Source organism: Mixophyes fleayi, chromosome 4, assembly GCF_038048845.1.
Source record: "Mixophyes fleayi isolate aMixFle1 chromosome 4, aMixFle1.hap1, whole genome shotgun sequence".
NCBI classification, from domain to species: domain Eukaryota; kingdom Metazoa; phylum Chordata; class Amphibia; order Anura; family Limnodynastidae; genus Mixophyes; species Mixophyes fleayi.
The window spans coordinates 215777286-215804350 of record NC_134405.1 but is presented as its reverse complement, the minus strand read 5'-3'; the positions used below and the strand labels follow the sequence as shown (position 1 = coordinate 215804350).

Sequence of the window (27065 nt, the reverse complement as noted above, 5' to 3'; positions counted from 1 at the left end):
ATTCCCAAGCTCAACTAAGAAATTCTTCACTTGTTTCTTTCATACTATACTTTCTTTCTGTCTATTGTAAGTCACTCTTGAAAAACATGTTTAAGTACTCTATCTCAAGGACTAAGTTTGTATAACATAAATAAATATGTCTTTTGTGTATTAAGTTAATAAAATATTTGCATAAGAACATGGGGCACTTACAAGCTATGCATTGTGTCACATGATCCAATACTGCCCAGTGGGTTTAATATTGAACAAATCAGTGTTTCCTGTTGAAATTTACTCTTCAGGGCTGCAACTTCTGCACAACCTAGCAGGGCCTCGTAACCTTCAGCCACTCAACCTTGTTCTGTTACTGCATATCTTATGCAGATAGGTGGAGGTGTTATCAATGAATTCTCACTGTAATTCTCATTCATTATGCACAGGGAAGTACACATGACATGAAAAGTGCACTGACATCACCCCAAAAATGCAGGACTGACCATTGAAATCTTCAGGCACCCCAGCGGATCAGGTGAATGGCACAAACCAGGTAAATAGAACAATGCATTTTCATATTAACAGACTGATGTCTACCTTTTATCATCAGCAGCTATTTATATAGTGCCACAAATTCTGCAGCGCGCTAAAGAGAACTCACTCACAGCAGTTTACATTTTGGAGCTCGTTTGTAACCAGTACTTTCAAAATTGAATGACACATGTAGGAGGGCACAGTTAAGATATCCTTTTTGTCTTCTCCAAGGACACTATATGCTAAAACCGTGTTGATGACCGTTTAATAAGTCTGGTCTTGCACACAAGTTGGTCATTTTTCTTTTTACTGAAGAAAAACACAGCATACATAATAAACAAATCAGTGTTTGCCAAATAGTTGCATGCACTATGGTGTATTTCTCCTGTTCAATTTACATAAGGATGCTTCAGAGCCATCTGTATTTATGGCTCTGCAAATGGGCTTGATTTCTAGCACAGATGAAGTGCCAGGATTTTGCCAAGAATGACAGAGGTTAGAGTCTCAGGAAACCATCAACATACATATTTATGCTTTGTGTGAAAACAACAATTTCTAAATCAAGCCATCAAATGGATTTTTTTTTACCACACTTGCAGACTAAGTGCCATTATCAGATGAAAACAAAGAGCATTGTCACAGCTTCCATGTGTCAGACATGCACCAAGTGTTCAAAACATACAAAAAGAAATAAATTCTCATATCATTAAACTGTCATTGTAGGCACTTTTGAAAATCATACTTGCAGCTATCAAAGAAAACCAATGATTGATATAAGGGGAAGGTTATGTTTCTAAAGCACACAATAATCCAGCCATACCGAATCTTGGCTAGGGAAGGGAAGAACGTTGTGATCATTTATTAAACCATTTACGATTAGGGATATAATCCACCTTCACCTCTCTATAGCTATGTGTATTATTTTTTTTCAACCAGAACATTCATTTTTGAATTTGAATTGCATATATACAGAAAACTATATAGTTCTTTGTGCACATATAGTGGAAATGCAACAAATACTATGACTGCTTGGCAATAAATAATATTTTACTGGATTATCATGAAAAGGAAAGTCGTAAGTGATGTGCAATATGGTAAACATGGTTATAAACAAACATACCATAAACAGTAAAATAAGATGAGGTTTCACTGGGAGCCAAAGATTGTCAGATGGATAATTTCCTTCATACTGATTCCCTTCCCTATAGGTTTCAATCATTACCACTAGGTCAGTGATAGAGGCCTCTACTATACTTCTTAGAAGATTGGACATTAGTGTCGCTAAGCTGGAAAATAAATGATCCATCTTCTTTCTTCTTAACCCCTAGGAGAAAAACAATACACTGATGAAAATGTCTCTCCTGGTTTCATGCTACATTCGACAGTAAGAAACAACTAATATATCAACATATATTATGTTAACATATAAACATGCGTATGTATAAACATATTGTGTAAGATGTATCGAGGGTTCCACAGAAGCCTGAAGCTTGTAAGCAACCAAAAAACACAGAATAAACATAATAATACTTTTTAGTGCAGATATCACAAAATGTGCTCATAAATACTTATAGAGCTAATCTTTCTAACAATGTGAAAGACTAATAGGGTATAGCAAATTCACGCCTTTAAACTGAATTAAGCACAGGTTAAAGGGTAACTTGTCACCAGGTTCTATATTGGCGTTATATTTATTAGTGTATTTTGTACTAACTAATAAGCCAAAGTAAAGAGGCTTCCTTGGTGCTCCCAAGCCGAGATGATCTGTCAGCATACACTATGTTCTCTTCCAGTCTGGCTTCAACTACACCTAATAGCTTTCCTGCATCGAAGAAGTAACCCTAAAGAGAGCACAGCTCATAGAGAATGCATTGTGTTAAATGGTCTCTCTCTAGGCGAATGGGGTCACAAAAGAACCACAAGACACTAACAATTAAAAATAAAAGGCAGTGGGAAACCTGTTGTCAGGTTCTCTTTACAATCTAAAGCACACTAGAAAAAAGGGATCGTTTTTGAATAAAACAGAGCAGGCAGTTTTAATGGCCTTAAACTTCAAGTGGATCCACTGAATCAGTATTTAATATGCTTCTAGTTTGAACTTTGTGAATCTGTATTTATGTTTAATTAATTTTTTTGTTATATGATTGATCGTTTTTACATTTTAACTTGTATGTTAGTCAAACCACATAGATTTTTTTTATATATTTGTTTATTGTGAGATTTTATAAACTAGGTTTACTGCAATACATTTTAAAAGATGAACATGTATTAATTGATTGGTTTATCCATGCCCTGCATTTTATTTACTATTACCTATTAACTATTTTTGCACTTGAATATAACACAGATCAGCTAAACTCCCTACATTGTATATACTCTGATCATATCCAAAGCAAGGAACAATGAATTAAGTGACTAAAAATGTATAACCAAAGTTAAAGACTAATGAAGTTGAAAATTCCTGTTAACAGTAGCAGGTGCAGGGGGTACAGGCGCAAAGGGGCAAGAGGTGAAGTGAGGTTGGGTCAACCCCCCAGGCTCTGAGGCTCTCAATCAGACTCCACAGGGGAGCAGAGCAGAGGCCTCTTCTGAGCATGTGCTGGTCCAGCTCATGTGTGTGACATTTCGAGAGCAGAGAGTGGGGGGCCCTGGAGGCTAGAGCAGCATAGTCCCATATTTTGCTTTAGGGCTGGTAATACCTTGTTCTGCCCCCGCCTGTTAAATTTATCTTATGTCAGGGCAAACATATTCAGTGCTAGGGTATATTATTCAGATATCCAAGCAGAAGTTTTGATCAATGAATAATATCATCATCATCATCATAATTTATTTATATAGCGCCAACATATTCCGTAGCGCTTTACTATTGGGGACAAACACAGGAAACTAATAAACAAACTGGGTAAAATAGTTATTACTAGTATTGTGCTGCAGAATTGTTAGATGCTTTATGGAAAACAAAAATAATATATGTTACAATTATGTATTTTTGTGTAGGTACAACATATTATTTTCTGACAACACTCTGGTGAGGTGTAAAAAGTGGAGATTGGAGTGAAGAATATGTGAAAAATGAGGTGAAAAGATATATTTTCAATTTGTGATTTAGTAGAAATAACTAAGGTTATATGCACAACTACATTTCAGAGGATATATATACAAGTCAGGAAAATAAAATTCATAATTATGGGCTCTACCAAACATTGCTGCTGAATAGGTAGAGCTTAAATATAACTATATAAATATTCTCGACATATATAAAAATCATTTTATTTCTTTTTTAGATGATTATACAAATATATTGCATGTCAACTCAGAAGAATATCAGGATAATCACTCAATCGACAAGATCAGTTTAATAGAAGCAATAACATTATCCTTTATTTAAACTCCCAGGAGCCTGAGCAACACCATGGGGCCAGATGACTTTTGACAAACTAAATCAAAATTGTAGCATCAGGGTTTTATTCCAACATGCAAAGCTCACTCAAAATTGTTCTACTGTGACTTTGGTGCAACAGTAATCACAAGGTGTAGATTAAACATAAGAACAACTGTACAGTTTTATGTAAGACAACTATGTAAAAGGCTTTGTATTAAGCTAAGGTATATGTGCCAAAAAGAAATGTTATATTATAAATTGCATAAAGCTCTCTGGACTTGCCTATTTTATTATTTGTAGTCACCATATTGTACTTATATGTTTCCACCTCTTCAGAAAGAGTCAGAGTTGCACCTGAACTAGAACTCTGAATGAACAGTGGATATGCTGATTGCTTTACTGCTGGGTAATTTGAACCTATTCATACATTATCCATCCAGAGGAACCAAATGTTTTTTTTAGCAAGTGCATAAAGTAAATCAAATCTAAGTCTACCTTGACCTATATAAACTGCACTATCATTGTGGAATTTATGCATATTCTCAGATGATTTGACTTATTTAAGTCATTGATTCTACCCATATTACTGTTACGAAACTTGGATCTGTCTGGTCTGGTTTGTCTGCTTGGCCATCCTGAAGATGGCCACTAGTTTGCACTTTTTTACCTGCGTAAATTATCCTGGCACCAGTGGTTGAAGTGGGAATTTAGAAATGGCAGTAAGGAAATTTAGAAGTGGCGGTATGAAAATTATAATGGGAATGAAAGTGAAGAGAATTTGATAGTTTTACAATGAAGGCAGTAGGAGAAGTGGCAGTATGGCATAGCACGGTATACACCTCTACATCAACCACTGCTTGCCATTCAAACATCCTGCAACTCCACACTCATATGAATGCTGCTTGCCCACTAAGTCATTTGTGTGTGACAAATCTTATCTTGCTCTAGTGTTGTTCATTAACTGATTAAAGGTTACAAAATGCAGTAAAGATGTATACAATGCAATATATAGGTCTCTCAGCAATATTTCTTGAGTTGACGGAGATCAGATAAGGTGTATCAGATTAATACAGCCGGCCGAAGAGACAGTGAAATACACACAGGTCTGGTATTGCAAAAAACTCTGATTTACTAAGACAAAGACATCAGTTTTTGAAGTTCAGATTATGTGGACATATCACAATCGTGCAAGCATATCAAGTATGTAAAATATAAGGCATTATGCCAACTAATAGAAAACTACATATCTCAAGACTAAGCATGCTAGAGATAAAATACATTAGATGTGTGTATAATCATATTTCATTGTATTTCTAGAAATATCGCTAATAAGCAGGTGCATTATCTATGCACCTCATTAGACCTTGAGTTTAACAAGTAAGAGAGCTGTGTAGCTTTCATGGCACTGAGCCAGTGTTAAGCGGAGTACAAACCTCCAAAACAAAATACGTTTTTCTGAACAGAAACTGCTTAGTTTCACCCTCACATTCCTTTGAACAAACACAATCAAACTGTTTACTCTTTCAGGCTGATGAAAAAAACACAAGAGATAGATCTCTGCAAATCATTTAAAATATTGGCCTACTGTTCCTCCAAGAATTTTAATATGTGATCAGGAACTTATACAGGATTTTGATTGTGGAGATCCCAACTTTGCTTATCACCACAATATACATATCTTATGTACATACATATTCTACAAATACTATTCACATTATATATAGCAAACAGGGCCTGGCTGGCAAAATTTAGCTTGTGGAATGAGAGAGCAAGACTTAGCTCAGCTCAGCAGTCTATTGGGAACAGTTAAAAGGGATAAAAATGCAGGTAGCACAGTGACCCAGCCCAAGGTAGCCTCTTTGGGACTGGCACAGGGGGCAAGTGCCCCCCAGAGCCCAGTCAGGCCCTGCAAGCAAACATTGCAAGTATCCTGTTTCTGAAAGCCTACAAATGACAGGCAAAAAGGAGTCAATGTGAGTTCTTGTATAGCGTAAGAAATGGCAGTATAAACATTACATTTCATATTTTAAGCAGTGAGTCTGGTCTACATAGGAACATTCCAGCATCTGTAATCCCCTGCACTTGCCTATGATTATTGTACTGCCATGTTTACATTGCCATGATTTGAGTGCCCTTTTATCATTCTAATTATTAAGTGTGTTGAATGCCAGACGTCCAATTGTGTGTCTTGTATGAGCAACTGAAGCGCTCCAACCAAATCTCTCATTTCTAGTCACATGGCTATATAATACTTAGACACCATACTACTATTCTCAGACATTGACAGGTGGCTTAATCATTACACAACATAGTTTACTCTGCAAAACAACAAGCAACATAAATCATTAAACACAGTAATATGCATATCCATTTACACGGTAGCTGTAATTCTAAATGTATAAACCAGAAAGACATTTTTGTAGCCAATGGAAATGATCTGTATTAATACATATTACCAACAAACCCTACACAAATTGCATTAATACTGTTGAATTCCATTGAAATTGTTCATTGTTCTCTAATAGAGAATACTGTTTTCCATGGATGATTGATTATTTTGTATATCATCATCATCATCACCAGTTATTTATATAGCGCCACTGATTCTGCAGCGCTGTACAGAGAATTCACTCACATCAGTCCCTGCCCCATTGGAGCTTACAGTCTAAATTCCCTAACATACACACACACACAGACAGACAGGTAGAGACTAGGGTCAATTTGATAGCAGCCAATTAACCTACTAGTATGTTTTTGGATGAGTTTACATCCTGTATAGAAGGCCAGGGATTAAAATCTGAGGCATACAGTATATGTGGACCTTTCAATGAAACAAAAATGTGCATTCTTGATATATTTGAAATTGTATTAGTAAGCCTTTGGAAATCTGGTTACTTCATTTTTGATCTTCCCCCCATTTTCATATTTTTGATTATTTACCCTTTCATGTTATTTCATGAATGTAAAACTTCGAATTGCTTTGGGTGCATCTGTCCAGATATACGTGTCATGCAGTTCAAACCCCTTTACTATTAGATCAATGAATAAGAAGAAGAAATAGAATATTTCATTGGGGTTTTACATACATTTCTACATTTTCTTTACATTTTCATTCATAGCACACAATAATATAATCTGCTTTGTTCTGTCTCTCAGTATTTCATTTTCTAACTGTCTGACTGTAATGGGCAAAGTGACAAATACACATCTCTCATTCCACTTCTCAAACAGATGAACTTGCTACAATGCATTCACACATTTATACAATAAAAACTGATTTATTATGCACAATTAGACACTTTTGACCTAATATATTGTGAAATTAGACATCATTGCATTGGGATATCCACATTTCCCTAAATTCTTAAATAAACCTTGCATGTAAGGTACTATATAGGCTGAATATGGTCTATGAAAACGGGACCTTTTTGGGAAAATTCCAGAAAAACATTGCATATTAATTAACAATGCCCCCTAAAAATAGCAAAACAGTGGGTAGGACCACACAGTTCAGAATAATGCAGTCACTTCCTGTATTGGCACGAGACAGAAGGGGAGGTGCAAAGGTTCTGTGCAAGTTACTAATGAAGTTGCTGATTACACAGAGCTGTGGCCTCTCCAGCCATCCTCTATGATAGAGAATAACAAAGCGTTGTTTAAGTTTTAAATTTCCAAGGTTGACAAGACTTGGTACAGTGCTGGCAAAGGTCAGTGCTGCATGGACCCCCACAGTTCTGTTCATAGGGAGTAGGCAGCTGTTAACTAAAATTGATAATATAGTTGGAACTAATCTTTAAATGTAGAAATTAAACATATTTTAGAGAACTTATTTTGCAGTGCACTACAGTATATATCACTGTTACAGACTATTTATTTAATTGGAAAAGCTGTGCTACTAATTTTTTAAATGGTGAGCTAAGGTGAGCTAAATTCTTCAACAATGACAGCATTGTAGAAGGTGTCGCACACCACTTCATATTCTTTTTTAAATGAGGTGATACACATATTACCATACAGTGGTGTAACTTTAGTGAATACTTGGAAAACTATAAAGTAATGGTTTCTCGAGCCAGTTTATTGAATAGGTTTTAAAGTTATGAAATTTGTGACCAGAAAAATTGAGCTAAATTTGAGCAAGGTGAACATGTTTGAGTTTAAATCATTTTATTGAGTTTTTCCATGCAATTTAAAAACAAAACAAACACTATGAAATAGAGCTAGTTAAGCTTGAACAGGCAGAAAACATTTTATAGTTTATTTTAATGTCTCAACTTCGTTTTTGCGAATTCCAACTTGAACTGAAATTAACAGAATTTCAGTTATAAAACACACACTATGTAGATATTTTTGAGATTAGTTAGACCAAAAGTTGGACCATGAGGAACTGGGTCAGTTCAATCAAATTTAAGAGTGACTTGGATAATAGAAGCATTTCTACATAAGAGAATAATTCACCTGAGTAGGCAAATCCCAAATATATACTCACTATATTTATAGGGAATTAACAACGATGTATACTTTGTTTCAGATTGTTAGCCATTTTTGTAGTGATGGAAGAACATCCATCCATCCATCCATCCATATATACATACATACAGTATATACAGATGGAGAAGAGTTTATTGCAGTGACCTTAGCACCAAAGCTTGGAATTAAGAGGAGAATCTGCGCTATCTTGTGAAAGATCTGTAAAAAGCTTTAGTGAGTCTAACTCTGGGTACACACTATTGGGTTTTTGTCCAATAATGGGCTCAACTAGCCAACATACAACCAATCGTTCGAAAGTTGGGTCAGTGTGTGTAGTGACACGATGGCCGAAAGTCTGGGTACATACTACTGTGTTCTCAGCCGATTATCCTGCCAATCAGACCATAAGCAACTGATTGGCCCGAAATCACAGCAGTGTGTACCCTAGAACAATGAACGATTATCCTTCCAAAGCACAGACCATCATTTTATCTAATTGGTCATTCGGTTTAAATATCTTGTTTAGCTATGGAACAATGTCGGTCCAATTGTGCAGTGTGTATGCACTATAACTGAGAATAATGTGTATGGTTTACTACTCCACTTGTATAAATGCAAATTACAAAGACAAGGTGAAGGAAGTGGAGAGAGTAAAAAAGGACAAGGCTTCATTGAGATCAGAGGTGTCCAAAATCAGTCCTCAAGGGCTACCGACAGGTCACGGTTTATGGATATCTGTCTGTGGAAACAGGTGTGATCATTACTGACCCAGTCAAATGGATTAACTCACTTGTGCATGAGTAAAGAAAGCCTAAAAACATGAACTGTTAATAGCCCTGGAGGACTGAGTTTGGACACCTCTGCTTTAGATAATACACAAAAGTATATAATATCTGACATATGTGTGGTATAGTTAAAATGATGAACTCACCTCATCCTCTGGCATAACAGATTCTATGTTTTCTCTGTTTTGGGTGACAATTTCACAGCAATCTTTCAGCCATGTTTTTTGCAAAAGTTCAGACCTCATTCTGACAACACAGCTCATGTGATCAAAAAACTCGTCCAACATCAAAGGCAAAACACGCAGGAGACTGTCAATGTCAACCAGTCTAAAAGTTGCGTAACTAAAATAAATTTGAGAAAAGCATATTTATGTTCGTATGTTGTTATTTAATCACAAGACAACATAATCCCAATATGAAAGCATATTTATATTTTTATATTTTATAACCCCCCCACCCACATCTGCAACTGCATTGTACAAATCCTGACTGTTGCCTTCTTCATCTGATTATTTCAGGCAATACATGATACATCGTGGGAGTTACAGTATCAGAATGAGTATTTTAATCAATCACACTAGGTATGGTCAAAATGATAGCTAGCAGACATTAACCCTATATGAAGCCTGTTCACTGAGTACATATGGAGAGAGGTGGATTAAGCAATTCCAACTGGTGCTTTGTGTCTTTGGCAACAAAAATAATTCTATTTAGGGAGATATAAAATTTCATCCTATAGTCAGGTAAATATAGTTTATAATAAAATATCGCTGAAAATCTAAATATGCTATAAACAGTAATGGAACCCCAGCCCAGTCCGCACTATTACTGCACTATTATAGATAACGTACTTTGTATAGAAGTGAAGCAGAATTTTGGACATGATGGGATGAGTGATGTGTAAACGGTTCATCAGTTTGATATGTGCCTTATTGATACTTTCATGCCATGGAAACCGGTCCCGTCCAATACTATTAGACATCTTACCAGAAATAAAAAAGGAAAGCAATGTTTAGATCCTTTTTCTAATAAATATACAGAATTCATGCTTAACTTACATTATAATCTTCCACTTTAAATAAAATATATCTAAGCAGTTTATATGGGTTAGTGTATACTTTATAGTAGGTTATCTTTATAACAAACATAAGATATTAAATAGCTGTGTAAATATGTATAAATAGACCATTGTGGAGAGCTATACAAAATAATTTTAATGCCGCATTAGACTAACTTTAAACATAAATTAGACACCAGATAAAAGTTGCTGAAGGAAAAATTGGGATCATGTGAGATAAGGTTAAGTATGAATTTTATGAATGTCAGGATGATTTCAAATACTAATTGTGCAACGTCTTATAACCACAATATATCACATCTGTTTGAAGTGATCACTGTGCAATGAATAAAATTTGCTATCAGAAGCACAATCCCGTCATTTAAATAACAATACACAATGTGTATACTGCCTGACAGTTCTCCTTTAACAGCTCTCACTGTGGCTGCCACTCTTCTCAATTCAATGCAATCACCCTGACCGCCTGTCTCCTTCCTTCCTTTGTCACTTTCTATCATCGTGACCGCAGCGCTTTTATTACTGCCACCATTCCCCTTTACGTTTGCACATTTCAGATCTGTATCTACAGCCTGCGTCGAAGGATCACATTAACAGGAGAGGTGATGGATGTGTGAAATGTGATGGCAGAACTATACCACCTTACTATGCAGTCCACAGAGAATAGAAAATGCTCTGGTAAACCATTGTATGAGCTCCATCAAATGCAATGTTCCCGCAGGACCAGCTCCATTACAAATATAGGTATCATTTGTTCAGGACATGAAGCACATTCTCTTTCCCTAGCCCACAAAAGCTCTCCAACTTCAAGTAGAATACTGTCCTATGCAGTTCATTATCAAGCAAAGAAATGAACTGTTTCTTTAGGGAAAAACACATTGAGGCAGATATTTGGGGGACACATAGCATTAATCCCCTTTAATAAATAGACCAATAGATCACTTCTAAAAACTCTAGTTATGTAGCAGTGTAGTAAGGGGGGTGTATCAAAGTACAGTTATTATAAGATTTTAAAACCGCCAATTACATGAGACATGTGGCGGATTTTAAAGATGCAAACTGCATGTTTTTTAGATCAAACTAAATGCAGTACATAGCAAGCCACTTGTTTGCAAACCAAACATCACGCCTGTCGCCTTCTGATTTAACTTTTGTGATGTGTCCTATTTTTACTAACATGCATCGTTAAGGTATACCCTTCAGGAGCTGTATCTTTGTGTGTTCTTTATATCTGGTGCACGGTAACTTGTTGATGATTATGACTGCCACATCTGCACAGGATCTGGAGCGTAAGAAATAGCACTGGATCTGTACAGCGCTGCGGAATTAGTGGCACTATATAAATAAATGATCATGAGTCTATGATATACGTAAAGTTGCACATATCATAAATCATGTGATTGGACCAACCTTGCCAATTAACACGATGTCTAATAACACTGCCTCTTTTTATGCGGTTTTCCATGAGGTTTGTAAACTGTCGCTTGATACTTGCACCGTTTGTATGGACCCCAGGGCACAAAACTGGCAACGCATTTTACGAACTGCTGCTTGGTACAAATGTGGCTTGCGTTTTTTACTTTAACAAATTGCACAGTTTGAGAACTGCACAAAAATAGGCATCCAAAAACACACAGTAAAACACTCTTTCCTAAATATCTTATTATTTACTTACTCAGATACCCAAAAGAGTGGTTACATATGACCAGAATAGCAAAGCAAGGTTCTCAAATAGAAAAAAAATTACTGACCTTTGGGAGAATTTCAATTCCAAGCCGTTGTTGTTCAATTGGATCCAATAATATGTAATCTAAGATGGACTTCTTTATAGCATATGTATAGTTGTCCTCTACCTCCTTAAAAAATACAACAAACAGTCAGACAAGAGATACTGGAGGTTATTTACAAAGGTGCATACCTACAACCCCAGTCCATTTCTATTTGCAAAAATGTGACCATTTATCTGCCACATTCAGAACTGACCATTTTGCATGCGGAAAGAAGTATCTACCTGCAAACAAGAGAATACTCATATAAATGCACCTACTCTACTAAGCGCCCAGTGTGAATTTAGCTAGGACTGTACCTCAGTACCAAGTTCCTCCCATTAATAGATATAAAATGTTACACTTCCGTACATGTGAACAAGTTACAAATAGCCGCTAAATGTAGGGGCATGGTCGTAATTGACCTTTCTTGCAACAAAAGAAAAATGAAAGCTGGAATGAACTAAAGATTAAGGTTTAAACTAAAACTCATCAAGTACATATTAACACAATAGTAATTGAATGGAATGAATATATGGAACTGGATTGCAAAAAATCATAATTGTAAGAATGGATATTGAAGGCGTTCTACATTTGCCATGCAACTTAAGATAAAGGCAGATATAGTTAATTTATATCCATGCATATTTGCATGATTATGAGGTACCTTTACCCTAATCAGTTTGTGTTACTTTAGTCAAGAGGCATTGCGACTGTTTCAGATATTCAATGAAAAATGTAGAATAGCATAAATAGCGGTACTTATGCACTAACAGTAAACTTCACCACTAACCAGTGGTTGAAAGAGCAACTAACAATGGGTGAAGAGTTATTTTAGAAATTGCAGTATGCAAAATGTAATGAGAATGTAATTTAATAGTTTAACAGTGAAGGCAGTAGAAAAAGTGGTGGTACGGCATACTTCCGTATACCAGCCCACTTTGACCCATACTTGCCAACTCTCCCGGAATGTCCGGGAGACTCCCGAAATTCGGGTCGGTCTCATGGACTCCCGGGAGAACTGACAAGTTTTCCGCATCCCGCAATTGCGGAGCTAAAATGACGCGATTTTCTGTGAATTGCGTCATTTTGGCCCGGACCCTCGCGGCAAAACAGCATATTTGTCACAGGGGCAAGGCCAAAATTATGCGTTTGACCGCGCCCCACCCCCTAGACATGCCCCTCTCCCGGATACAATGTGCCAAAAGTAGGCAAGTATGCTTTGACCACTGCCACTAACCTCATAAACATCCTGATAATACTGGTGTATAAAGGGTTTCATACAAGGCACAAATGTCCCACATATCCACTCAGTTAAAAAAAATACAACTAAAATGAAGACATTATAATTCTTCTAGTCTATTGTGCATCTAGTGTAATTTAACCTGAAATACTAGTTTTTTTTTATTATTTCATGTTACATTTTAACATTTTTTTCATAGCAAGCTTGTATATTAAATGCAAAAAAGATATATGTATATGTAAAAAAACTGTTTAAGACCTGCTCAGAGTTCCTATGGGTAGATACAGATGAAGTAAAAAAAGAACCAGAGAATAAATGAGTGGGGGTTGTTATAAGCTATTTAGCTTAAATAGCTGTACTGAAATTCAATTATTGTTATAAATTAAAATAGTAGGTAGAAGCCTGCTGGATTTCAATTATTTTGTCCTATTAGATGGCATATCATATACAAATTAAGCATTTGGGAAATAGTGGGCCTCTGTCACTAAGGAGAGTAGAGCAAAAAAAGGAGTAAGTTTGCTCCTGGACAAACCATGTTACAGTGCAAGGGGTGCAAATTAGTTTATTATTTTGCACATAAGGAAAATACTGACTGTTTTTTCATGTAGCACACAAATACTTGATAGCTTTATTTTTACAATGAAATTTAAAGTTGAACTAGTATGTCCTATCCCAACTTTAAATCTGTCCCCACATTTGTAATTTACCTCCCCCTCCAATGCAACAAGATTTTGCCCAGGTGCAAAGTTACTTATTTTTTATGCTTTGCTCTCCTTAATGACTCAGGTCCAGCGATCACAACATGGTTATTTTTGATAAATTTAACACAAAAGTTTTTAAGATTTTTTTAAAGGAGCTGCAAAGGTTGTAGACTGGGAAAGTTTACTTTAATGAAAGGCTCAGATAACAAATGAGAATTTTTTTCAAGTAGTTAAAATACTGTTGCAAGTACATGCCATGTGATAACAATTTAAGGAATATGAAGCAAACAATATAATTAAATAAGAAAGTACTGGAAGTAACAAGAGGGGGAATGGAGAGAGAGAATTTATATTATTGAAAATAGGATTAAAAATAATTATGGAAATACAGACATGTAACAAAATATGCAAATGATAAATCAGGTTAGCAAAAGTTGAAAGAAACTTATTTTAATGCAATTAGACTAAGTCTAATTGCAAACTGTTTTTCGAACAAAATCAATAAAAATTATAATATTGGGGCGACTAAATAATAAAGTAGGAAAAATGATTGTTGAAGATAAAGATGAAACATATGTATGGAATATTTTTTTTTAATCTGTATTCAAATTTGAGGGGAAAATACCAAGGAATAAGTTCCAATGTTAAATGTTACTTGTCTAACACAGGAAGAGGTACAGTTCATGCTAAACAACATTACGACAGCTAAAGCAGCTGACTCAGATGGCATCCACCCATGTGTGCCAAAGGAGCTAAGTTCACTAATTGATGTATCACTATTTGTTATATTAATGAACTCCCTTATAACTAAATCACAAGCAGAATATTGACAGAAAGCAGAAGTGGTGCCAATCTTTAGAAGGGAACCAATGAGAACCAGCAAATGTAGACTTGTGAGCCTGACTTGAGTAATGGGTAAATAATTTGGAAAAAATCTAACTGCTGAATGTTATTCTGTAAGATATTGTAGAAAAAAACGCTGATAAAACAGTGTCAGCATGGTCTTAATGAAATACTAGTCATGCCTAACAAATATGATTAGTATTTCATGAGGTAGTAAGTTTCAAACTGTATTTTGTTTCTGCACTTGATATTATATATTTGGATTTTGAAAAGCTTTCAATACTTTTCCACATAACATGCTGCTACATAAGACAAGAATAGTAGGTGTAGGGGAAGAAGTATGTACATTTGTAAAGAAGTGGTTGAAGGCTCGAAAACAAATTCTAATTATAATACTGTATGTTCAATATACTCAGACTAAGTTAATGTTTTTATTGATGTATCACAGGGATAAACACTGGTCTCAGTCTTTTTTAATGTTTTTATTAATGACCTTGTAAATGACCTAGAAAGTAAGGGGTCTGTATCTCTAATCTAACACAGTTATTAACATAGATCAGAATAGTAACCCTCTAAGGAAATATTTAGTCAAAGTGGCGACCTGGATCACAAAATGGCCGATGAGATACAATGTAAATAAAGAGGTATGCACCTTGGCCATGTTAATAACTTTTGCTAATTGCACTTAAATGGAATAAAATTGGTGAAAACTAAGTTTGAAATAGACTTGGAAGTATTAACTGACAGAAAAGTTACTAGTAGTATAAATTGCCAGGCAGCAGCTGCAAAGGTGAATAAAAGTCTGGATGCTAGAAAACGGGATAGATGCATGTTATGCATAGAATTCAGAGATGGGCAAGTTCATTAATAAAGGTAGCAGATATGTTACCTTGTAAATTAGTAGAAAAACTAGGTTTGTTTACTGTAGAAAAAAAAGTGCTGTAGAGGTGATCTCATTAATATGCCTACTTATTCAAGGTAAATACAAAGATTTGTCTAACTAACTTTTTGTACCATCGACATACAGAGGACAAGGGATCATCATTGTGAATATAAGAAAGACTGTTTCCATTCTAGCTCTGGAAGAAAGTCTTTATTGTAAGGTATGATTAAAGTGTGAAATACTTTACCACATGAATAGGTGATGGCGAACTTAGTCACAGAATAAAATTAATTGATTCCACTTGTTCACTCAAAATTATAACAAATACACTGTTTAATATCACAAGGTGTTGACTGGGTACTTTTACACCTAGTAATGATGCTAATCACAAGTAAAACAAAATAATTGGGATTTACTGCAGTCAATGTAGCTCTGATATAAAATGTGTACAAAAATATAAAATATAAATGAACTAATAATAGTTACAGTCACAGAGAGCATTTACAGACAATTTCTCCTATTATAATTCAGGAATAATAAATGTCTAAGAGGTTACAAGCTCCTTTTTATAAGTCTATAGACATGCGTTGAGGCTTGTTGATTTGCTTCTTCACATTCCATGCACTGCTATTGTCCTGATTCTGCAGTGCAATTATTCGCTGTATTTTGGACAAATCAGGACTAATTTGAAAATTTGTTTGCCGAAGGCCAATCTCTAAGTTTCGACTGAATTTCAGAATTGCCCAAACTGTTTCATTAGAAGTGATTACATACTTTGCATTTCTCATGTCAAAATAAGTGATAACATGTGTAATGAGCTAAACCGCAATAGGCAGTCTCTTTATAGTAGCAATCAATGAAATATTAAAATCGTTTAAATTATGGTTTTCAGTAAAAGGGGCCAGCTACTGTTAAATAGGTAGAGATCAGCTTATTTTTTAAACCAGTTCAACAGATTAGTCTTATTCTACATTTGCTGGTGGAACTTCACATGTTTCTCAGGCATAATTTGGTCTTAAGAGTTCTATTTGAAATTCCTTTTATCATTTTTGTTCTGCCTGGAATGCAAACCAAATCACAGAGCAGAAATAATTGTCCATCCTTTTACCCATTCTATATTTAAAATCTAAATTTTCAAGTTGCGAATTTACAAATTCTGTACAGAATGGCCATTTAATTGTAAACAGAAGCAGAACTCTGTACCTCTGCAAGCAGCCAATTGCAGTGCACAATACAATTTCTGTAAAATTTGGTCCCAACTTCGCTTGTCTCTAAAAATAGGCCAGCAGACAGATAGATATATATGTATACCCTAATGGATGTATATCTTAATAAAATGATCTTTTCATTCATATAGCAAGATAATTGTTAATAACTGTTAAACGTATGTTCAGGTTTATAATTTGCACATGTAATTGTTTCCTTGTAGTATGAAACAGAACTAAACATGTTCAATATAATTTGTGTCACCTCAAAATGTGAATATTTAATTATTTGGAACTTTACATTAAATAACATTTTAGAGAAAAACAGTATATCAGAGGGGAAATTTGAATATGTCCATAAAAATAAATGAAGCAAAACTGTATATAAGATCACAGAAATATTGGGCAGACTTATCCTAGTTTGCCAAAAAAAGTCTGAAAGTGGACTGTGGGAACAATGAAGAATAAGATGTTTTCGGATTATGGTAATATAGAGAGCTGCAAACTAACTCATAACATTCTGTTACCCTATTAAACCTGTTAAAGCTTTTATGAAAGCAGGCATGACATAAGCAATGCAAGCCTTAGTGACTATTAGATTCTTTCAATGACTGAAAACATCTGATTCATTGCTATAGGTCACATCACCTCTCTACACACTTACATGGACACCAGCATTCATAAAAATGACCTAGTGAGTTTCCAACAGGAAGTGAAGTAGTGTGTAAGAGAAATTATCTAAGGTGATATTGAATTTGACAACAGGATGTCATTCTTTGTTAATTTTTTACAATATAGCAGTTCCTCTGTTCAGAAGAGAGATTTCGAAAAAAGGTTTAAAGTAACTAACTGAATGTTTCAGTCCATTCTTCAAAATGTGTAGCAAAAAATATTTTTTTATTATTATTGCAGTACCATGTTAGCCAGAAAAATCTATGAAATCTTTTTTTGGGGTTAGCCAATAAAGGAATCACTCCTATAATACTTTTGTCTTTTTTGACACAAAAGTATTTAACATCACATAGTCCATTCTTTAGAATAATTAGTCTCGTAGGGAATCCCCATCTGTAGATTAGAGTATGTCTGTGATCAACTTCTGCTACATATGGAACTTCATAACTATTATTTAATTTAGCTTCTGATAGTTCTGTACAGAGTGATGTGTTCTTATAATGTCCAAACAGTAAGTTCATTGATCAGAAAACACTAATTACATGGGAATTTATTTGATTAAAAAATGCATTCTGAGCATTTCTTAGGGTAGCTGTAGACAGATATTTTGGCCTGGATAATCTGAGACCTATTATACAGGTCTATGGCTATAAACACATTTTGGAACTAGAATATGAGCTACTCAAGGAATATATATTCGCTGTGCCCCTAACCCTTACAGTATCCCTCCAAACACTAAGGTCTGCAAATTTAGAAAGTAGTCAGGGGACATCTTCATCTAGGGCCACGTTTGCCATCTACTAGTTCTTTGTTAGGAATTTCAATCTCCTGCGTCTTTGAGTCTAGGTGTTCTGTTTAGGTCCATATCTAGGAGAAATTTTGTTTCAACTCCTGTAGCATTTACTTAAAAACCTCTTGTATGGTGATGTAGAAGGCCATGAGCAAGGATGCACCCTGTTAGTAGTTCTGGTAAGTCTCCATTCATTAAGGGCTTCTTATAGGATGGGATCATGGGCATTGGAGTTCCCAGAGAGGGCATGTTTCTTACGCTGGATTATTCTGACTGCATGCAGAACTGACATCAATCAACCCAATGAATTCTCAAAGCTCCCTTTTCTTTTTTTCTCTGACTAATAATTAACTTCAGGAGCATTAGGAAATGACATTCAATATGAATGAGTTTATAGCTTTTTTAAAGTCACTAAAAACAAATGCCAACTACAGTGGGAGCTCATGAAATCGCACTCCTTCTCTCTTCAGCATGTAAACCATACTACTTTCTAGTGTTAACCAGTTTGTTTTTTTATCACTGTACATTGAGCATTGTTGGGGTAAGTAAGCTATAAACTGTTCAGATATTTCGGGTTATATTTATCTCAGTTATACATTGGCATGATGTATTAATGTTCAGTAGGGGATTGACATGCTCCTTAAAAAGGAGGTAATATGTAAGGACAACTGAAATTTAATATAATTTACATTATTTAAAGTTCAAATACTCCAACTGGTGTCTGAACAATAGGAGATGGCATAGATATCTTATTAAAAACAAACAAACAAGCTACATCTGGGCACCAGCTGTTCCATTTCATTGAAATTTTCTTTGGTGCAAAACTTCTACAATCTGTTCATAAATATGTTATATTTAATCAACTCATTGCACTCAAACTTTGTTTCTTAAATAACAATGTATTTAATATGCATTCGTAGATATTGATAAATACTTTAAATGTGAAAATGTTTTAATGAGTGATGCTAGTCAAATTGCAAATTAACTAGTAATTATATCAGAAGATCAATCTTGTAAGGCTCAACATTCTAGAAGATATTATACTATGTTTAGAATACACAGAAAAGTATGAATGGAACAATGTAGTGTGGCCTTATATCACCACTTGTTAGGTGCAAGGCCCTTGTTGGGAAACATTGTAGCCCTATTACCAATTTACTGTGTAACAGGGCAGGCGGAATATAGAGCTCCCAGATTCAATTAATCTTCACCCTGTAGACCATATGCGGGTGGCTGGTATGTCTCTAATATCTATTTTACATTCATATATTGAAGGATTTTAATGGCAAATGATGTGAATGCTACAACTAATTGGAGGGAAGATAGTTGTTATAAATTACTTTGTTATTCTTCTAAAAATTATATTAAGTGAAACATATTTGGGATAGTAAGAATGAACATGATTCTGCATGTTTAATGCTATTCTATACTGAGATTTGCAACAATTTTAATATGTACACATTTTTTTTTTTTAAAAATCCAAATATTTTTTGATGCCTGCTTTTTTTCTCACATTCTTTAGGTCTTTAGTAAACTTTGGACAGGTTAGCCGACTAGCAAAAATAAGTGTTATTCTTTATAGAATGGAATTAAATGATACAATAAGTGGTAAAATTAAGTTTTGTAGCTTCATAAAATTATATTTTATAGCTAGACTTTTATATTAAAAGGGATAATGTTAGAACTATTTCAAAATCAAAGAATCTTATCTGATACATCGGAAACAGATTTGTAAATTTCTAGTGTGAAGAAAAGCTGTTAAACTACCATTTCCAGCACCAATACAGATTCACGTAGAGACAACCTGCAAAATAAGTTATATCTATTCACTTTCACTCCAAAAAAGCTAAATAAGTATCCCTGTTGGGGACTTTTATTTTAATTTTTTAAGGTCCCCTGCCAAGTTCTGCTGTTCTCTGCCATTCTGAATATTAATTGCTGGGCAGCAAATTTCCATATACTACTGCCTGCACAGCACTTTCTAAACTCCCTGTCATCCTTTGACAATCATCAGTGAGCAGTATTAATCACTATGATGCTCATATTTGGGGGCAGAGCTACCACCAATATTATAATAGATGACAGGTAGCAAGCCTGCGGCTGGTTGACGAGATGGGGTGAAGTGTATTAAAATTGATTAATTAGAGAGAAATAAATAAAACAATGGAAGTACGGTGGCTAAGTGGTTAGCACTTCTGCCTCACAACGCTGGGGTCATGAGTTCAATTTCCGACCATGGCCTTATCTGTGTGGAGTTTGTATGTTCTCCCCGTGTTTGCGTGGGTTTCCTCTGGGTGCTCCGGTTTCCACCCACACTCCAAAAACATACTAAGAAGGTTAATTTGCTGCTATCAAAATTGATCCTAGACTCTCTCTGTCTTTATGTGTGTTGTATGTTAGGGAATTTAGACTGTAAGCTCCAATGGGGCAGGGACTGATGTGAATGAGTTCTCTGTACAGCGCTGCAGAATCAGTGGCGCTATATAAATAAATGGTGACGATGATGATGGAAGTGTGATTTGTAGAGCAGGGTATTTAAAAAAGCCTAATTATTTATTTTCTTGTTTTTACAGTAAATAATTATTGAAGTATTTATCTATACAGTTAGAAAAAAATGAAAATCATTTACAATGGTTTGCATCCATAATTGCATTGTGCCTAATTTTGACCCTCAAATAATTTGTAAGCCTTTTCACATCTCATAAGCTGTAGATCAGCACATAATATTTAAGCACTGCATGTTCTTTTAGCCAATACCCTTATTAAATCACGGAATAGTTGAAATTATATTTTATTGTTTATTAACACTCATTTTTATATTGAACAGTGCAAATAGACTCAGCAACAGGTAAATAGGAAAAAAAATCAACCTGTTAGTGCATCTTAAAAGTTCTGAAACCTTTCAATGAAAAAAATGCCTGATAGTTTGCCTGGTGATCTCCAGTTTAAGTTAATTTAAATACCAGGTTTATGCATCCGCCATAATTGCTTTCTGCTATGTCAAATCCACATAACTAGTTACATCTACAGGCCAACCCAATCCACCCATCATCCATCTGATATTTATTTTTTTCCCCTGGAAATAGACACCTTAAGCAACTGACCCACCAAAACCATGCCTTGATCAGTCAATGGCACAAACATTTCCCAAAAGACCGTGCCATTTATTGGCAAGACATGCTACTTCTAAATCCAAAATTAGGATTGCCCACAATAATTCGGACTGTTGCGAGGTATGATACAATCCTAAACCGTGCAACATTTTGCACTCAATTGCATAAGTTGCCCCCAAATGCCTTTCGATATTACCTTCCCTTTAAAAAGTCCATTCCAAACAAGTGTTAAATTGTTAAATTCCATGTCCAGCAAGAGAGTCCTATATAAGGCCTTTTACAATCCATTCCAATAAAAACAATATATTAAAACTGAAAGCAATTATTTAAAGAAAAAAAATGTTGGTTTACTGCTAGCATAATTCCAACAGTACATGCCCCAGTTGGGTTAGAAACTTTACATGTAAAACTTCACTTCTGTTTGAAAATCCCTGAGTGTTCTACTAAATCATTGAACTCTCTTGAATACAAGGACATTGTGTTTTCACTGCTGAAACATTTCTTTATTGCGTGTGTATTTTCAGAACAAATCATCTGTTTTGCAGAATGGCTTATTTTATATCTAGAGGGTAGTATGCACAAGAATAATTTATCCACTGTACTTGTCAAATATTCATGTATTAATAGCAATGAGAGCGGCTTGCAAAGTATGACACAAATCCATACATACCTTTGTTAAACCCTGAAGGGATTTGCTCCTCACCTTGCAAAGTTCTGCCGGTATGTATGAATAGATTCCCTGAAGCCATTTTACACTAAGTGGAGACACCATACAAGGGTCGATGGAATCTTCAATAAGCCTGTAATATCTACAGAATGAAAATGCAGTGTGAGAAAAATTTCAAAAGCTTTGCTGGTATCTCAGCAGATATTATGAATAGACTACATTTCTTTTTTTTTTTCTTCCAAAATATACACCCAAGTTAAAAAAATAAATAATAAAAAAATGATAGGCTCTGCAACCTGTCACAACCTTGTGCTAGGATATGTCAGAAATGAGCCTATAATAACAATGATTCTGAATAATACAGTTAAGCCTATGATAGCAGACTGACTTACTATTCCCTTGATTAATGTTCTTCACAGTAAAGCGAGGCCTCCATTTGAGCCATTCTAAATTAAGCTAATTACGTCTTCACCCTGCTGTCAATTAGATTCAATTTTGCAATATCAACAAGTTTCAACTCAAACCTGAATTTGCATAATAAAATTATTAAAATCCTTTTAGAGGGCATATGCTAATCAAAACACGGCGAAACAAAGAAAAACAAAGAATAATGATTACAGCACAGTACATCAGTGTTACGAGATCTTTCTATCTATACGCACACAACTTTTTTTGCTGTTATCTGCACATCAATATTTATAAATATTCTCACTTTATTCAGTGTGTTTCAATGTCTATTACATTTTAAAACAGTGTTTCATAGTCATCTATAATAAAAAAAAAAAGTCTGTCATATGCACATATTTTGTAGTGAAGGAAAAAGTGCTGCGTGGTAAAGAAACAATTCAAGGAAATTAGAGCAGGTTCAACTACCTCAAGGCCCTAAATTACAGAGTAAATATTGGATAAAATAAAATAGTGAATCTGTTCTTGACATGTATCATCTTCAATATGAAGAGGTTTAAAGGGAGATTACTATAACACTATAGATATGAACCCCAACTGTACATATAATTATTATTCTCACATTTCTACAATGCAAGCTCTCAGTGTCAGTGTTAGACAAAATATGGCACCTAGTACTTTGGGATTGTATATGGTTGTGAACCCATTATATACACCCCCATTTGTTGTAGAAGCTGCTTCTGCTTCTTTAGTTCTGGTTAAATTTCGATATAGCATAATAATGAGTCTGCAATTAAATTAAATTAAAGCATATTAAAAGAATAAAAATAAAGAAAGATCATGTTTAAATGAAGTACATTTATCCCATTATCTTATAAATACGTCTAGCAAAGATTGTTTGATACGGTTAATCTGCACATGTCTACTTGTAAGAATAATTGTTTTTATGCTTATTGTACTAGTGTACTGTACATGTTTTGTTGTTTAAGTTGTGTGTTGCTGCAGTGTAAGAAGCACCTTTTAAATTTAGCTCAGAGCAGATTTATATCTTCATAACATGTTATGGGTCCAGGACAACAGTGAAAGTCAGAAACATGGAATATCTGTAAACAACCTGACTATATGGGAATACCCGTCATTGACGTTTAAAGTGAAAAAGCTGCTAGTAAGGAAAGATAACTGAAAATATACAAAAATAGGCATCCCTATCCCATTCCAGGATGATTACATTGAAAAAGTTTAAAAAACCTAAAATACTCCTGTAGCATTGGTGACAATTTATTGGTGAAGCAAATGTGAAATTCCAAAAGAAATCTGGAACAAGCTACAGAATGTGCATGAAAGCAGTAAATTGTTGTTAATCTGCAAACTATATCAAACTAAAATGATTATTATTATATTATGTTATTATTATTATATTATATTATTTTTATATGCAGGATTTCATACTCTGCACTTTAAAATTGGTAGTCAGCCTATTTGGTATTGGTGAAGAAATTAAAGACTTCCATGTAGCAGTGTTGCTACTCAGTTGCCTCCCAGTCAAAGTCAACCTATTGATGAATACTTGTAGAAAACAATGCTAACAATGAAACTGTACCCAGGTTTGAACCTGCATAAAAAAACAAGATTGGGGTAAGAACTATAGAATCATGAAACACATGAATATTTTGTATGCAAGAAACCTGGTCACCTTAAGGTTGTCTACTAAGTTTGGAAGGCTAGAGCAAAACCAAAGTAATCCAAAGTGTTATAAAAGAGCATGACAACCCTTCAGGTTTTAAGGCTGCCTCAATATGACTAAATATAAAAATGTCTTCTCTCACCTTGGCCAATAAGGAATGGAAAGATATATCTTAGTTAATGGACAATATATGACCTCGGAAAGAGTATGAGAAGGTTGCGTGCATTAATGCCAGTAAAGAATTTACTCTACTAACCAAAGTTTCCAGTTGTCAATAAAGAAACTAAGAAAGCAAAGTAATATGACATTCAAGAATGCAAGCTGTATTATCAAAAGTCATTTTTGAGCTGAAGTGCTAAGATGAAACAAGATCATTCTAACCATGATTGGACCAGTACCTCAACCAGAGCCAGAGTCATGGAAGGAGATGTGAGTCATCCATCCAGTAGAAGCGGAAGTGGATTAAAGCTGGTAATGAAAGATCTAAACCAGCTCTAGATCTGAGAACTGACAAGCAAAATGAGACTGACATGATTAGTAATTGTCATGTGGGGGAGTTAGAATAACGATAAGTCATATGAATACTGCGACCACTAATATACTACGTGTGTTTTATCATTTTTTAGCTTTTAATGAAGTTTTTCAGTATCAATCAGATCATTAGGCTTTTCAGTAAGAATGATTTCCAGCTTTATTTAAAGTGGGTTGTACATATTTGCTTCACATATGTGTTCAAGGTACAAGCCTCCAAATATACATGCAAACAACAAGAATATTTAATAAAACTAATGGTCATCTGGTAGCGACACTTATCTACCAAAGAACATAACCACACATGTTTTCTTCAAACATTGCCCAAATGTTCAAATTTGTTATAATACATTGCAAAAATACTTTAAAATAACATTGGGAGATAAAACAATTAAGATATATCTTTTCATTATCATTTATAGTATGTGTGCCAGGGTCTACACCACCATTCTTAGCTCCCAGACTGACATGCCCATAATTTAGCTGTTTGAGAAACTGTAGTGATATTAAGAACTTAAATAAAAAATATGATACGCCTTAGAAAAGCGCTACCCCTCCTAACATGGCGGAGCTCTGGAAAAGCTTTGGTACGCCTATGAGATGGAACTAATGTCAAGCATTTTATGGAACCCATCAATCTCATTCTACAAAACCTGGAGTCCTTGGACCCAGTGTAATAATGCTCCTCCTCTCTCATTTTAATTGCTCTACCCCCTGCCACGGGAATACCTACAATCCCTTTTAGTCAATGCTCTGTTTATCAGGTACTTCTCTCACCCCCTTTCCTCTACCCCCCTCCTTTCTGTATTAAACAATTCATAAGGTTCATATTGTTTCACTTCCTCTATGAAGGATGTGAATTTTCCTATGTGTATCACTTGTTTGTATAGGTTTTCACTTTAATGCTATTAATAAAAACTTATTTTCTTTTTTAAAAAAAAGGTGAGACTGCAATGTATCTGTAACAAAGCTAATAGTAGCCCAGGAAATGTTTGTTATTGTTTTATTAGTGTGCCTTCGAAAAACCTTTTGTAAGAGATTCTGTAGTTTTTCTGGCTCCATATTTTCAGAATGCCTTTCTAGTGTAGGAGGGCAACATGCAGTGATATAGCAGCACTGTGCGCAATTATTGTGGCAGTTAACTACAACTCACGTCCATTGTAAACATGCATCCAATAACGGCACTAAAAACTATTTATAGCTCTCCTGAGACATCATCACCAAGCTACCTGTAGCCTAGTTGCATTTGCTAATAATTGAATCATGCACAAAACTAACTGCAGAGAGGATAACATAAAATAAAATTTAAAGGAAAGGAGTGCAGGCTTTACAGTAGCATCTGTTACTTAAAACAACCTAAATAGACAAAGTTGGCAATCACTCATATCCCATATTTTTGCCGCAGTAAAATGCCTCAAAGCCAGGGGAGGGCTGGCAAATTTCATCTTAGGGGAAGAGACTCAGCTCAGCAGCCTATTAGGAATATTTCAAAGGAAATAAATTGAAAGTAGCCCATTGACCCAGCCCAAGATGGGCCACTATGGGACAGGCCCAGGGGGCATATGCCCCCTGCCTCCCAGCCCAGCCTGCCCCAGCTCATAGCCAAATATTGGAAGCGCTGAGACCCGTCAGATCTTTTTCACTTAATTCTTATGTTTGGTTCATCGAATAGAGCAAATCACTTACCATCTCCAAGGCAAGGACCTTCACTCAGGTTTGGGCCCCCTGGTTATTTCATCAAGCATCTGACCCACCGTAACTCACAAATCTCCTCTTTGGAACCTGCCCCACTATCTACTTTTTCTTAATCCAAAAACTCAGTCCCAACTGATCTGGTGCCCTATCTACTCTTGATTTCTATTTCAATACTTTTAAAATTTATGTAACCTATGGTTTTTACGAAATTCTTAGACCATTTCTCAGCCTCCCCATACTTTCCTACCCTCTATATTTCATTTATTTTATTGGTTGTAGATACATTTGTTATTTCTACCAGTTTTAATGTATAAATATACAAATTACTTTTGCATTTTTGTTACAGTATTTCAGATTCTCTACAATGGAAATTTTTAAATGTTTGTCTGTTACTGACTATATTCGACTTATGTTAAATAAAAAGTTAAAAAGAAAAACTAAGTAAAGTAAAAGTAAATCAAAGTAAACTATACTTTACAACAGGATGCCATGCCATGAATCTTGTAAGCTAAATCATACTATGCTGCTTTGCAAATATTTATTTTTATGGCCTAATATATTTAGTGAAAGCTACTTGTTTGAACGAAGATTTAACCTTTAATTGCGTATTTAACTGATCAGTAAGGAAACTTATGTAAAGAGCGTGTTTAC

At 35.0% G+C, this 27065-nt stretch overlaps 1 protein-coding gene across 1 annotated transcript in view; it reads right to left on the bottom strand.

The window, feature by feature from the left end:
- LOC142150794 (dynein axonemal heavy chain 3-like) overlaps positions 1 to 27065 on the bottom strand; it is a 947133-nt gene that overhangs the window by 780023 nt on the left and 140045 nt on the right. Inside the window, 5 exon segments of the mRNA XM_075205980.1 lie at positions 1628 to 1831; positions 9288 to 9483; positions 9993 to 10123; positions 11968 to 12072; positions 22103 to 22241. Of these exon segments, the coding sequence (XP_075062081.1) occupies positions 1628 to 1831; positions 9288 to 9483; positions 9993 to 10123; positions 11968 to 12072; positions 22103 to 22241 (775 nt within the window).